This window comes from Molossus molossus, unplaced genomic scaffold (genome assembly GCF_014108415.1).
Source record: "Molossus molossus isolate mMolMol1 unplaced genomic scaffold, mMolMol1.p scaffold_m16_p_12, whole genome shotgun sequence".
Taxonomy (NCBI): domain Eukaryota; kingdom Metazoa; phylum Chordata; class Mammalia; order Chiroptera; family Molossidae; genus Molossus; species Molossus molossus.
Window position 1 is genome coordinate 88,059,755 of NW_023425347.1, and position 14,841 is coordinate 88,074,595.

Genomic DNA, 14,841 nt, shown 5'->3' on the forward strand with positions numbered 1-14,841 from the left:
AGGGGTTGTGCAAGAGGCAGCCGATCCCTTCCTCTCTCTGAATCAATAAAAATATATTAAAAATAAATAAATAAATAATCCCAAGATTCCCTTCCCATACTTAAACTAAGTCTGAATCTGGAAGACCTAAACATTTCTCTATTCTTATCCAGCTGCCTGTTTAGGTCTAAAGAGCCAATGCAAGAAAAATGACCACATATTTAATTATCTATCACCCAATTAACCTGTTAAAATTCATAAAATAACCTATACATTACTCTTTACAAATTACCGTTATCCCCCTTTTACTCTGACAGCTTATCTGTACCTCACCATAAGAGTTTAAAAGAGGTAAAGTAAAATTTGCCTTTCTAGGTATCAACACATTGCAGGGTTGGGGGAAAAGTGGAGATGAAGCAGCAGAAAGGTTAGAAATCTCGACCTTGTTAAATTCACTAAAATATAGTAAAAATTTTGCCCACCTCCATTTTGTTTAGTTTTTAACCTGAAAATTTAAATATGATTAGACTAACCACGTAGTGCTCCTTAAAAGTTCAAATTACTATAGCAGCCTTTTCAGTTCCCCTCTACCCCGCACCACTACTCACTTTTCAGGCTTTCTCATTCCGGCTCTAAGTATCAAGAGCTGATTTCATTCAAACAGATCCTATAGTGTGTATTTAATACTAAAATAACTAATTCCAATAGACCATAGCCTTCACTCAGACTAAAAGTTAGCATTCTACTTGCCTGGAAAGATCACAGATCATAAAGTCCTCAGAAATATACAGAATAAAGCAAGGACAACACTCAATAACCCTGCCTACAGCCTAAAATTTAAAAACAAATCAGCTTTTAAGAGAACACCATGTCCTTCCTTAGAGAGCACAATGTGGCCAAGAAAGGCATTAAAAAGAATATGAAGTCCTCAAACAAGATATCAAACAAAAGTCTTCGGGGGTTGGGGGATGGGAAGTTTACTGTTCTCATAGAAATACAATGATCCCTTACCATGATGATACATACAACTTTGATAAGTTACCCAAAATCAAACTGCCCCAACTGATATTTCTCTATTTACTCAATGCCAGAGGGCATTGCTAAAAACAAAACACATGTAAAGTCTATTTCAACAAATCTCAAAAGCTTAAAAGCAGGAAAGAAAAGGTGAAACTCTAAGCAGTTTACAAAGATCACATACAAATATTACCCAGCTACTTCATACTTTGAAGAGGGGAGGAGGCGGCCAACGACTAAGCACTTTATAAGTAATGAAGAAAGAACATACTGTTTTTATTTTTTGATTTTTACCTTTACCTGAAGTTCTCCCTGGAGAGACAGAAACACGACTTTTTCTTGTCCGGTTTGACTGCTGGGGTGTTGGGGAATGACGAGTTTTTGGTGGAGGAGTTGCTGGAGGTGATGGCCTATGCCTTCGCCTTGGAGGACTTGCTGAAGGAGACAACCTACGAGTTTTTCGAGGGGGGCTGGATGTCCTCTTAGGAGGCTTCTTTGGCGGTGACCGGGAATGAGATGAAGAGGAGGATGAACTACTCCCAGATAAGGACGCTGATGAACGCCTTCTTCTGTGGAATAAAGTATTCATACTCAGTAACTGCATACTTACAAAAAATGACCATATAGGTATATATAGTTTATGCAAAAAACAAAACAAACAAAAAAAACCCAGCTATTTTTATCCAACTTTTGAGTTTATGTAGCTAAGCAGATCATAGGTTTTTTAAAAATAGAAAACAAAACCATAACCTAATACAGGAAACAGCTAGTTTGAGACTAACTATGAAGAAATAAATTAGCCCTGACCGGTTTGGCTCAGCGGTTAGAGCATCGGCCCTCGGACTGAAGGTTCCTAGGTTCAATTCCCAGTTAAGGGCACATACCTGGGTTGTAGGTTCAATCCCTGGCCCTGGTCGGGGTTGTGAGGGAGGCAACCAATAGCTATGTCTCTCCCACATCGATGTTTCTTCTCTTTCTCTCTCCCACTCCCTCCCTTCCACTCTATGTAAAAATCAATGAAAAAATATCCTCAGCTGAGAATTAAGAAAAAAAAGAAAGAAATTATTCTGATAAATGTATGTTTGAGTTGTCTTTCCAGTTATAAAATATGTCAAGTGCTAATACAATAACCATTCTCTTTCTTCCTTAGGAATGGTATCAGTGTTTTGGAGTTTGCGTACAGTATTTAGATGGCAAAGTATTTTCCATTTAATAATACAATGTCAAGCAACCTTTAGGTTGCATTTTTAAAGAGATGTGCAAGAATAGGAATTCATTTAGCTACATAAACTTAGAAGCAGGGGCCTCTCGAATTCTGCGGCAAAATTTGTGTTAAGTTCTGTTGCAATTATGTGTACCTGCAGAATTCACCTTTGGCAGAAGAATTCCTGAGAACCTGAAAAAAAGAAACCCTACCTTAAGTGTGAGATAAAAACTGCCTGAAAGGGAATCTTACACAATCTGCAAAATATTTTGATGGCTAAACGGCTCAGTAAGCACAATTAAAACATGCTGTTTGCAAAACTCCAATATAAGAAATAGCTGTTTCCACTAATCTTGTACTAGAAAGCATCAGTATTACTTTTATCCTAAGGAGGAAAAATCAATTTTAAAAGTGTGATACCTAAACTGACCGATCATTTATTTATTAGTCCCCAGTAGTAATATCAATTCTCTAATTTTTAAGTTATAAAAATGGTTCAATATACCTTGACAAATCCTTCCCACAGAAAAATCTTGTTTTAAAAACTATAGGATTCTGAAAAACCTCAGACTACAGAAACAAACAAAAATTATAGAGCTTCTTGCTCTCACTCTTTATTTCCAAGCTGATTTGGTTTCCTGAAAAACAACCTTAAAAGACACAAACACAAAAAATCCTGTCCCAAGTATAATCTGAAGCATAACCATGAGTTCCTTCTAAAAACAGGTAAAATGCATTGCAACAAAAGCAGAGAACTTTGCTATCAGTGCACTAGGCCTCTATTTTGCATACATACAGCAATAATCTTTTTGTTAACAGTGATAGAGCAAAAATTTTACTTTAATGCGCCCTGGCCAGTTGCTCAGCGGTTAGAGCATCGGCCTGTGGTCTAGAGAGACCCAGGTTCGGTTCCCGCTAAGGGCGTGTGCCTCAGTTGCGGTTTGTCCCCAGCCCTGGTTGGTCGTGCAGGTGGCAGCAACTCGATGTGTCCCTTTCACGTCGATGTTTCTCTCTCTCTCTTCCTCTCTCCCTCCCACTCTGTCTGAACAAAAAATGGAAAAATGTCCTCAGGTGACGATTAAAAAAACACACACATTTTTACTTTATGCTAATTTTAAGATGATTTTTAAAAAGAACTTTGGTATTAACAGGGTTTCTTTAATGCCTAGTCTATCAAAACATAACCAGACACCAAACTTCTAATAATGGTTATATCTATAAAATGGCATTATGGGTAAAAAAAATTTTTTTGAGAGGGAGAAACAAATTTGTTGTTTTACTTATTTATGCATTCTGTTTGATTAGTGTATGTGCCTTGACTGGAGATCGAACCCACAACCCTGGTGCATCAGGACTAGGCTCTAATCAACTAAGCCACCTGGCTAGGGCTGGGTACTTTTTATTTTTGTTATTTCCATTGGAGTTATTCATAGTAAGCACTCATTTCTACAATGACAAAAAAAAATTTTAATATATAAAAGGATATGCCCAACCAGTGTGGCTCAGTTGGTTGAGCATCCTCCTATACACTGAAGGGTTGCTGGTTCAATTCCCAGTTAGGACATATGCAAAAAGGCAAGTGATCAAAGTTTCTCTTGCTCTCCCTTACTCTCTATAAGCATGTCCTCAGATGAGGATTAAAAAAAAAAGTATGATTAATGCAAATAGATTGTCTTCATACCGGTAAAAGCAGCTTACTGGCTCTGTTGGCACCTGCTTTTCAGAAACCAATGGAAACTAAAAGCCAAAAAAAGGGGAAGGTGACTAATTCCCTTACTTAATAGAATTTCTTGGTGGGGTCTGAGAGAATAAAATTTACCAATAAGATGGTGAATTTCTTCTTTTATGTTTTCCAACACAAGGTTAAGCATTATTTTTCATTGCAAGTAACAGCACTATGCCCAAATGAGATAGGCTCTTTGGAAGACATTATCTACTATTCATGAGTTCTTTCTTCCAGGGGGACACTAATATAAAGATTAGCCTAAAACAAACATACAGTGCACTTTCATACACCAACACTTACACATTAAAAAAAAAAACTCACCGTCTCACTGGAGATCTACTCCTTCTGTGCCTTGGTGGGGGAGGCATTCGCCTTGGTGGAGTTCTTCGTCGAGGAGATGGACGCCTTCTTGGGCTTGGTCGCCTTCGAGGCGAGTATGATCTGCCATAACAAACAAAATTAGGACCTGAATAAATCAGGAACATAGAATGCATTGTTTGACATAGTTTTCTCAACAGCTACATTTTAAAAAATGGATTTCAAGGCATACAATTCCATTTATGTGATGATTTTTTAATAGTGTACAGAATGTGTCCTCAAATTCTGTCAACCCAAAGAGTAACATTTTACTAAATATTGTCTATGGCTTTGAAACTAGTTACCAAAGTCTATCTAAGAGAGTACAGTCGTCCCTCACCACTTCGTGCTTCAACTTTCACAGCTTCATTCTATCGCGTTTTTTTCAAATAAAGTATACTATAGTATAGTATTTGAAAAAACCGCGACAGAGTGAAGCCGAGAAGGTCGAAGTGCAAAGTGGCAAGGGACGACTTATAAAAATAAAGAATCCTACTTCACGGAAATTCATTCATCATGGTAGTCTGGGACTGATTAACCGCGATAAACGAGGGCCAACTGTAGCATACAAAACCTAAGCTCTATGCAGATCTTAAAGCCACAATTCACCTTGATCTGGATCTATGGCGCCGTCTAGGTCGAGTATGGGAAGGAGAGCGAGAACGTGTCCGGGACCTTGATTTGGAACGTGACCGAGATCTCGGTCGGGTCTTGTCCTTTTCCTTTTCTTTTTTGGAATTTTTCTCCGGAGAAGGTTCTTTTGGCTCTGGTATAGGTTCAGGCTTGGGAACTTTTAGGATATCACTATGGAAAAAATAAAGCCGTAATTCAATGAATAAAATTATTACTCTTGTTATAAAACTTTCAGCCCTGGCTGGTGTGGCTAGGGTGGTTGGGCATCGTCCCATGCATGAAAAGGTTGCTGGTTAGATTCCCAGTCAGGGCACATGCCCAGGTTCTGGGCTCGATCACTGGTAGGGGATATGCAAGAAGCAGCCAATCAATCTCTCTGTCTCTCTGTCGCGCTCGCTTCCCCCTTCCTCTCTCTCTCCAAAAACCAATAAAAAAATCTTTAAAAAGTTTTCAAAATCTGTGAAGACTTCTCCTGAGCTCCAAAAGAAAGGTGGAATCCAGTGAGAGCAACTAACAATTCTAATTGCATACATTTTCTTAAAGTGCAGAGTTGTCCACAGTATTGAGAAAAAAAGCAAGTTATAGCATATAAAATATGTGAAAAGAATACAAGCAACAGAAAGTAGCAATCGCCTTTGGGGCACTTTGCTTATACTCTTCCTACAATTTGAATTTTTCTACAAGGTGATTTTATAATTAAAAAAATCAAGTAGGGGTGACTGTGGGGGAGGGGACCCCAAGTCGCAGAGACCCTTGAGGGAGGCAACAGATCCCCTTCCAGAGTGGAAGAGTGTTGGGCAGACCCCGCCCCCCTTTCCTGGGGGAGGGGGGTATGTGTGTATAAATGGAGACTCTGGGGTAGCTGGAGCTCCAAGGCAAGAAAGGGGAGGGGGTGTGGGGTGAGGGAAAAATATTAAAAATTATAAATAAAGTAGTTTTATTTCAAATTTACGGATCATTTGCATTCATTTGATAACCTAAAACTGTGGTACTTGTAATAAATAAATTTTTATGTACTTGCCTCGTAGAAGTGGCCTCCTGTACTGAAGGTTCTTTTACTTTCGCTGATGGTTCTGGGAGCTCTGGAGTCTTTTCCTTCTTTTCTGGAGCAGGGGAAGGACTCCGGCTCTTGGTTCTGTGACGGGGAGATCGAGAATGACTGCGCTTTCTCTCTCTCCTGACAGGGGAAGATCGTCTTCTAGGGGAAGGTGATCTGGATTTGCGTCTAGGATGAAAGCAATTTTTTTCAGATTTTTGAATAATGTGGATTGGAGCAGAGGGTCAAAGGCAGAAGTGAGGATTAATCTTAATTACACAATTATTGTTTATATCTGAGACATTCCCTATGGAAATAAGGTACCCTATCACATTTACTTAACAGGAAAAAGGCCAAGAGAAAATCAGAAAGGCAAGCAAACCAATGACAACATTCTCTGGTATATCAGTTATAACAGATAAAAGCATTGACCTGGGACTCCAGATTTTGGTTCTTAATCAGTTCCAGGAATGAGGAGACCAAAGACCAATTTTTCAGAAGGAGGTGATGCTTAAAAGTATAGCTGACTCTTGGAACAACGCGGGGGTTAGAGGTACCAACCCTCCATGCAGTTGAAAATCCTCATTTCTGCTTGGCTGGTCTGGCTCAGCGATTAAGCATTGACCCATACACCAAGAAGTTGCCGGTCTGATTCCCAGTCAGGGCACATGCCCAGGTTGTGGGCCAAATTCCCAGTGGGGGGCATGCAGGAGGCAGCCAATCGATGCTCTCTTTCATCGATGTTTCTCTCTCTCTCCCTCTCCCTGTTAAAATCAGTAAAGAAAAAATATAAAAAAAAAAAGAAAAAAAGAAAATCCTCATTTTGACTCCCTAAAAACTAACAGCCTACTATCAACCAGAGCCTTACCAATTACACAATTAATATGTATTTTGTATATTACATGAATTATATACTGTATTCTTACCATAAAGCTAAGGAAAATATTAAAATCATAAGGGAACATTAAAAAAACTATAAGGGAGAGAAATATATTTAAAGTATTTATTGAAAAAAATCCACATAAATGGACCTGTGCAGTTCAAACCCATGTTGTTCAAGGGTCAACTGTAAAGAGATATTTCCCAATAATAAATCAAATCCAAAGCTTAGATATAGACAGATCCTTCTAGAGTTCATCAGGAAGAACCTAGGTATTCCAGAAAAATGACCAAAGAAATTAAAGCAATATGCTCTTCAGAAGAGAAGAGAAATATATCAAACATGCATAAAAGAGCTTTATTGAAAGAAGAGAAACTCCTTCTCCTTTTCAATACTTTTCCTTACTTGAAGAAGAGACCTGGTTCAACAATAGTTATCACTATGATTTGTGCTTAACTCTAGAAATAGCACGGCTTCCTTAATAAGTATATTTTAATATCAATTATATAAATGAAAAGGACAAAGAAATTACCTCCTCCCTTTACTAATTCCAGCAGATCGCTGAAGAAATTAGCAGAATCCTAAAAATGAAAAGCCTAATGGAATCCTCACCTTTTACCACAAACATAGAAGAAGCTGAGTCCTGGATTTAAAAATGAAAAACTAACCATAGTCTCATTGGAAGGAAGAAGAAAACAAATAAATGATCTGTTTTGGGCTTAGTACAATCATCTAAGAAAAGTAGAATAAGGAATTAGAAAAGTATATGAATGGCTAGTGGACACAGATTTCTAAAGAAGGAAATGTAAAGAAAAAGAGCTGAACAATATTAAAATAACTCAAAGTAATTAAATGTTATATTTAAACTAAAGCAATATGAGAAGCAAGACTACATTTTGATTCAAGAATTAAGAGTTGATTAATTCACCAAGATTTTAGAGACAAGTATTCCCAAATAACAGATGAAGTATTTTAGTCCAGAGGCGAAGTAACAGCTCACCATGAAAACTGTATGATAGGAGAAATTCCAATTAGTGTAGTAAGCCTCCTCAATAACTGTAACTTTCCATACATAGAATACCTCAATACCTGAAGTACTTGTAAAATATTAGGTAATACATCTGTTACACTGTACCTTCGTGGGCTTCGAGACCTCTCCCTTTTTTCTCTGCTGCTTTCTTTTTCTTCCTTATCCCTCTTATCTTTGTCTTCATCTTGCTTTTTCATAGATGCCAACTTTTCTTGTTCAATCTGCAAAGATCATGTTTTCCAAGTAAACATAGATGAATTACTTGAGATCAACAAGCAAACTGAAGACTTTGTACATCTGACAAACACCAATGCTACAACTGTCATTTCACCAGCCTCTGCTTTTCAACAGGACTACTCTTTCTTCATCCATTACAGGCACACATTAAAATTGGTATTAAATAAATACTTGTTGAAAATCAATCCCTGAATAAGAGGGAACAGTTGTTTTGGCATGGAGGCAGCCAACTGGTGTTAAGCTCTTATGCTCTCACATTGATGTTTCTCTCTTCCTCTCTCTCTAAAAGTCAATTAACTACCTTAAAAAAATAATTTCACATTCATCCTATTTTTTTTTTTTTTAAAGAGAGGTAGAGAGAACACTGACTTGTTGTTCTACTTGTTTATGCATTCACTGGTTGAGTACTGTATGTGCCCTGACTGGGAACTGAACCCAAAACCTTGGGGTACTGATTGTGACGATGCTCTAACCAACCGAGATGTCATGCCAGAGCCATCCTAATGTTTGTTTTTTAAAAATTACTCAATATGTATTGCCTATATGAAGAGCCTGTACTTATCTTTTACACTGTTGTTACTATTCTTTTTTTTAAACCCTTACCCGAGGATATTTTTACATTTATCTTCAGATAGAGTGGGAGGAAGAGAGAGAGAGAGAGAGGGAGAGAGAGAGAGAAACATCAATGTGAGAGAGACTCATCAATTGGTTGCCACCTGCACGACCCCAACCGGGGCCTGGGATGAACCACAAGTGAGGTATGTGCCCTTGGCCGGAAACGAACCCGAGACTCCTTGGCCCAAAGGCCAAGGCTCTAACTGCTGAGCCAAACCGGCCAGGGCTATTATTATTTTTTTAAATCTAAATGACTGGACTCTTGGAAAATGATCATCTAAACTCCATGTTTGGGTTGGGAGAGAACAAATGGGAGAACCAAAACCAAATGTTATAATCAATTATATAGTAAAGCAAAACAACATGGTGATGCTAGCTGGGTCATGTAAAATTTAAATTGTCTCAGCAATCTGGACACTACTCTTTCAAATCAACATTACAAAATAGAAACGACTTACCTGTCTCTGTTTTATTTCTTCTTTCTTCAGTTCTAGGAAAGCAGAAGGAATTCCAGCGATGTTTTCTTGTGCACTTAAGAGCAGGGGCCACAGTTCTCCCATAAATTCTCTAGCATTTTTTCCATTCAAAAACCCAGTCAGGTTGATTTGCATCATTTTGGAGTCTGGATTCTGCAAAAAAGACATGACAGGAAGAGAAACAGGTTACTTCAAAACCAAACAACAAACCAACCTAAAACTCATTTAAATTAGTATTTTTTAAGTAGTACCATAGGGGCTTAGATACATATATATTCTTTACTATTTTAAAAATAGTTTTCCCTAGTAGTTTCTCAGCAATATAATCTCTAACAGATTACCAAATCCTCTCACTCTACCAAAAGCATCAGAGCAGCCTGTTACTCCTTTGTGGATTTCGTAAGTATTTTTAGACTATGTGGCTGTTAGTGGGCCTTACATTTATTAACTTAAGAAGAAGAAAAAATCATGGAACATCCACAAATTCTTGCACTTATTTACTAACAAGGAAAGTGTTTGCTTGCCTGGGAATTTTTCCCTAATGAGAAATGGAAAAGGAAATAAACTGTCCACTTCTCTTACACTGTAGATAGCTTTCTAAGAAATAGCTACTGTTCAATTATGAAAACTAACAAGTTATGCATGCATTCTGTAACTTTGAAAACTAAGCTGAAAGACTGACTTCTACATAAGGAAAATCTATTATTAACAATGTCTCAAATTCTCAACTGTCCACAAAAGGCTAAGAGTCAAGATTTCTAAAAAATAACTGGGTTTTTAAATGGTAAATCTGTTGGTCAAGCAACAAGGTCCATATAACAAGCACAGCTCAATAGCACAAAGCAAGTACAGATTCCAGGTGTCTTCAGTTTCTTCTTGGAACCTTGGGGGTTTGGAATCGCCAAGTCCCCTGTAGAGAAAGATGTTCCCTTGGCTTGCTTCCGACTCCCTACTGCAACTCAACCACCTTGAGTTTAATGTTATATCATTTATCTAAATTGCAAAAGACGAACAAGCAATAATGAGTACACAACCACAAAAAAGATTGTTTAAAAAAAAGTTCTAAACTTTAATCTCATGCTCACTACAAGGGGAATACTACCAGATACTTAGGTTTAAAAATGCACTAAAATACAAATCAGTAAAGCATTTCTCCAATAAAATCTATCTTTAATCATCATTTAAATGTTTTCCCATGTTCCTGGTTTTCTAAATAAAATGTATACATTTTAAAGAAAGTGCTTTCTTAAAATTATATAATCTTTAAAAATATTCAAAACAAAACATAATACCAAGTTATTTTAAAAAACAGAAATACCTTATCAGTTGAAATGCCAACTGTTCTGTCAAAACACAAGGGTGAACTCTTTGGGAAAAGAATTAACGTAAAAGTAAATTCACATTGGTGTATTTGCCAGAAAGTTCAAATGGTACATTCTTACTGGCCTTGGAGTTGTTGTGGCAAACAGAAAACTACCTTATAATAAATACTGTATAAAATACTCTAGCATCTCATATTATCTCACGTATGAGGAAAATAACAATTATATTAACTGATTCTAACAATGCTGCCCATTTCAGCCTGAAGTTTAACTATAATGTAAACAAAAATTATTTGCCTATATGAAATTGATGACTAGCTGACATGCAGCTATAACTAAAGACTTTAGTTCCTTGATTATTTCAAAAACAATATCCTTCAAATCAGAATTGCCCCTCATGCTTCACATAAATGTTCATCTCATAATAGTATTTTTAAAGAGCAGTGTACAGATTTACCCAATTGCTCTTTCCTGTCTGTGTTTTTTTGTTGTTGTTGATGTTCGGCCACTTTACACAACTCACCTCCAAACACACACTGCATCATCAAGGGAGTTGGGTCAGAGCGACATTGGGACACTCACTCTGCTGTGACCTAATAAGGTGATGGTGCTATACTTCAGACGCAAGGAATAACTTCCATTTTGGTTCAGGCCTTTTAAATCATAAATCACATTATCATTAGAAAATTGCTGTCAAAGTAACTTAACATGTAACAGCAAAATTACAAACAATAAGTTTGATTTTTCACCTGTGTAGCTTTCAAAACTATGTACCTTCACTAAACTTCCAGCCTTAATAGTTGTTTACAAAGTGAATTTTTTTTCACAACAAACATTGTAAAATAGCCTTCCTATATTTGTACTCCATAGAAAAATTCAGTTTCCATAGATACACAAAATTATGTCATATATGCAGAAACAAGAGCCATTTGTATATTATTACCTTCACTTCCAGCTGGTTGAATATAAACTCAATCACAACATCATCTTCAAACCCAAGGATTTCCGTTACTCGTTTTGTTATCCAAGGCTTTATAACCTCCAAATTTACTTTGCTCATATCCACCTGATAAAACATGTAAGCAATTATTGAGTACAACATCACAATCCTAAAAAAGCTCCCTTAAGAGTTTTATCTAACAAAGTTCCTTTTGGCTTAAAACTTTTGTTTGTTTAGCATGGTGCAATTTGGCTCATTCTTATTTGGTGGTACTATTCTCTGTGTGTGTTTGTGTATTGTTGTTAAAAGGTGGAAGATGTTTAATTATGTTGTCCTTAGCATTAGTATTACTGTACATTTCCAAAGCAATCCCAAAATGTTTGAATAAACTATGCTATACAGGTGCAAAGCAGTTTTATCCAGAACAATACCTTTTTTTCTAGGCATTCTGCAAATTTCAGCTGCTTCAGTAGCTTCTTCTGTTTGTTGCTGAACCGATTATCCTGTTCTGCACTTGTTCCCTGCAGAAAAAGAAACACATTTTAATTAAGAGTTCAAAGTTAAGCTCCTACTTTTTATCAGCTCATGATGGCTCATGACCATTACAGTCAAAATAGGGTAATCAAGGCCCTGGACAGGTAGCTCAATTACTTAGAGCATCATCCCAGTACGCCAAGGTTGGGGTTTGATTCCTGGTCAGCAGGGCACGTTAAGAACTCAACCAATGAATGAATAAATAAGTGGAACAACAAAACGATGTTTCTCTCTCTCTCAAATCAATCAATCAATTTTAATTAGGATAATCAAGTAAATAGAAACACTATACCTAATGTTTGTAGGTGCAGAAAGTAGACTTTTTCCCAATGTAGCATTTTGTAAATAGTGACTGTATTTAAAAATTACAAAATATACGCTCACTATAATAATAAAAATATAGCAGTACACAGCAAAATGCTTACACTTCTCCCACAAGCATGTTAATCTTTTTATACCATTTTCTATGCTAAGACACTTAAAGCTTTTTGTTTAAATAAGAACATTGAAGCCCTGGCCGGTTTGCCTCAGCAGTAGAGCGTTGGCCCACGGACCAATGAGCCCGGGTTCGATTCTTGTCAAGGGCATGCACCTTGGCTACAGTTCCTCCTGGCCCTGGTCAGGTCATACGGGAGGCAACCAATTGATGTGTCTCTTTCACATCGATGTCTCTGTCTCTCCCCCTCCCACTGTCTGAAGACAAATAGAAAAATAGGCTCAGGTGACGATTTAAAAAAATAAAAACACTGAAAAACTTACTATGCTTAATCTATATCCTTTCAAACAAGACTATGAGTCCCATCTACTTCTGAAAGTCAATAGCATGTCTGCAAAATATTGTGGCAATACATAAAAACGGGGAAAGGGAGAAAAAGAGCTTCCTAGGTCTGTGTTGTGTTAGTCTCCTACAACTTTATTAATTTGGAATGCATAAAACAATACAGGTTTACCTTAAAAAACTTAAATTTCAGCAAAAAATTTGGGAAAATGAATTTACAAATACTACATTAGACCATCAAGCAATCATTAGTCTGCATTCTGTCATTCCTACTGGCCCAATTAAACAGGCCATGTGGTATGAAATCTGGTTAGTCCACAGAGTTGGCTACTATCCTTTGGAAAATTATCAAGAAAATTTTGCTCAGGAAGGTAAAGTACCTGGATTGGAATTGCAACTGTGCCATTATTTAAGCTCCGTAACTTCAAAGTAAGTTACTTAACCTTTCTGAGGATGTTTTCTATAGGGCTGTGTATATCAGAAATGGTATATGTAAAGTAACTGGCATGTGGCAAAAGTTCAGTAAATAAAAGCTATTAATTTTTTCTCTCTTAATTGAAAATTTCAGTTTACTATCTCATTGGCAGTATACTAAAAAGACAACTGCCTTAAAATCTTTTAACTCAAGAGATTAAATCTAGTCAACTCAACTCCTCTAAGGAACTGTAGGCAGTATATAAAAAACTGCACCCATTCCTTCCAGATTTTTTACCAACACCAAAAGCAAATTTCATTTTAAAATTTATCAACCACCTTGCTCTTTTAACTCCTTTCCACGGAAAATAAGAATATCAAAAGAACAGGGTTTTGTTTTTAAATATTACATCTGGACCACAGGAAATATTGAGTATTTACCACATAATATTTCGATGAAAACTGCAAAATGTCGAGTTTATCAGCAGTTTGAAAATTTGATAAGCTGTCTCAATGGCAACTATCACTACATAAACATAGCGTTGTTTGCATAACCTAAGAACAGTCAAATAACTGGCTGTTTTAAGTCAAATACATGGAAAAAAGCAACTTTTGATTAAAAAAACAGTTGGCATATTAAAAGCTGATTAAAGACGAATTTCAACGCCCATTTTGGATTATCAAGAAGTATCTTCAAGTCCCAGTCTTCCCCCTTTCCAATTTTTCCTTTAAAAACAGGGAGTGGAAAGAACCAAACTATATTACACAAAGTACAGATTTTGACTTAGACCAAACCAATCTCTATTACGGTCTATTCTGCACTAAAACAACCTACAAGCTCTAATCCAATTAGCGTCACTTTCCACCCACCTAGATCTCCACTAGGTGGTCATTTCCTACAGGAGTGGATTATGGGGACAAATGGACTCCAGCACGAGACTGATAAAGTCTGCGTCCTGAGGCCCAACTACATACAGCAAAGTGAGCTTCCCTGCCTGCAGGTGATGGGCAAGCAGCGCGGGGAAAATGTACCTAGAAGACATCTTTTCCAGCCGACTTCAAGAGTAAAACAAACCGGGGGAGGGAGCCAGCGGGAAGGAGTTGAACCACCCCAGGCCCCTGCGTCCCTCCACACACGCGCATACTTTTTGTTGCACCCCGGGGCCTTAAAAGTCTCACATTCAAACGTTCTAATTACACATTATCTTTAGTACCCCTCCCTGAAGGAGTATCAAATTGGGCGGGAGCTCCCGCGAACTCTGACCCGGCGCTTTCGCGAAGGGTTAGGAACGGGGTGGGGGGGCTGTCGGTGCCCGCTTTCTCCATTGAAGACGCTCAATGCTGTTTCCTGTCCTCTCTCCCTAACACGCTCTCCTGGAGCGATACCCCCAAAACTATACTCTCCGGGATCCCCCCCCCCCCGCCTCCAGTCACCTCGGGCCTCCCCCCAGAGACTTCCTCCTCGCGGCTCCGCTAGGCCCCAGAACGTGGCGACGCGCAAGGATTAGCCTGCAGGCCCCTCCAGAAGGAAGGCGGGCGGCGAGACACCGTTCGGGCCCATACCCGCCGCCATTTTCCGGCGACCGTCGCCGCCGCGTAGGGGGGACGATCCCGAAGGAGGAGACTGCGCAGGGGCGCACCGGTCTCCGCCGCAAGGCAGAAG

The 14,841-nt window shown here is 38.1% G+C and overlaps 1 protein-coding gene across 14 annotated transcripts in view; it reads right to left on the reverse strand.

The window, feature by feature from the left end:
• Positions 1 to 14,841, reverse strand: part of SRRM1 (serine and arginine repetitive matrix 1) — a 37,575-nt gene that overhangs the window by 22,502 nt on the left and 232 nt on the right. For 4 of the 14 annotated variants that reach the window (XM_036255710.1, XM_036255705.1, XM_036255708.1 and 1 more), the window contains exons 2-9: positions 11,884 to 11,973; positions 11,456 to 11,578; positions 9,173 to 9,343; positions 7,968 to 8,083; positions 5,938 to 6,141; positions 4,893 to 5,087; positions 4,248 to 4,367; positions 1,297 to 1,565 (exon numbers count right to left, since the gene is read on the reverse strand). In XM_036255710.1, coding sequence (XP_036111603.1) covers positions 1,297 to 1,565; positions 4,248 to 4,367; positions 4,893 to 5,087; positions 5,938 to 6,141; positions 7,968 to 8,083; positions 9,173 to 9,343; positions 11,456 to 11,578; positions 11,884 to 11,973 — 1,288 coding nt within the window. Of the gene's footprint in view, positions 1 to 1,290; positions 1,566 to 4,247; positions 4,368 to 4,892; positions 5,088 to 5,937; positions 6,142 to 7,967; positions 8,084 to 9,172; positions 9,344 to 11,035; positions 11,166 to 11,455; positions 11,579 to 11,883; positions 11,974 to 14,841 lie in introns of those variants that run through there. The other 10 variants (XM_036255707.1, XM_036255703.1, XM_036255706.1 and 7 more) reach the window with 5 other exon arrangements.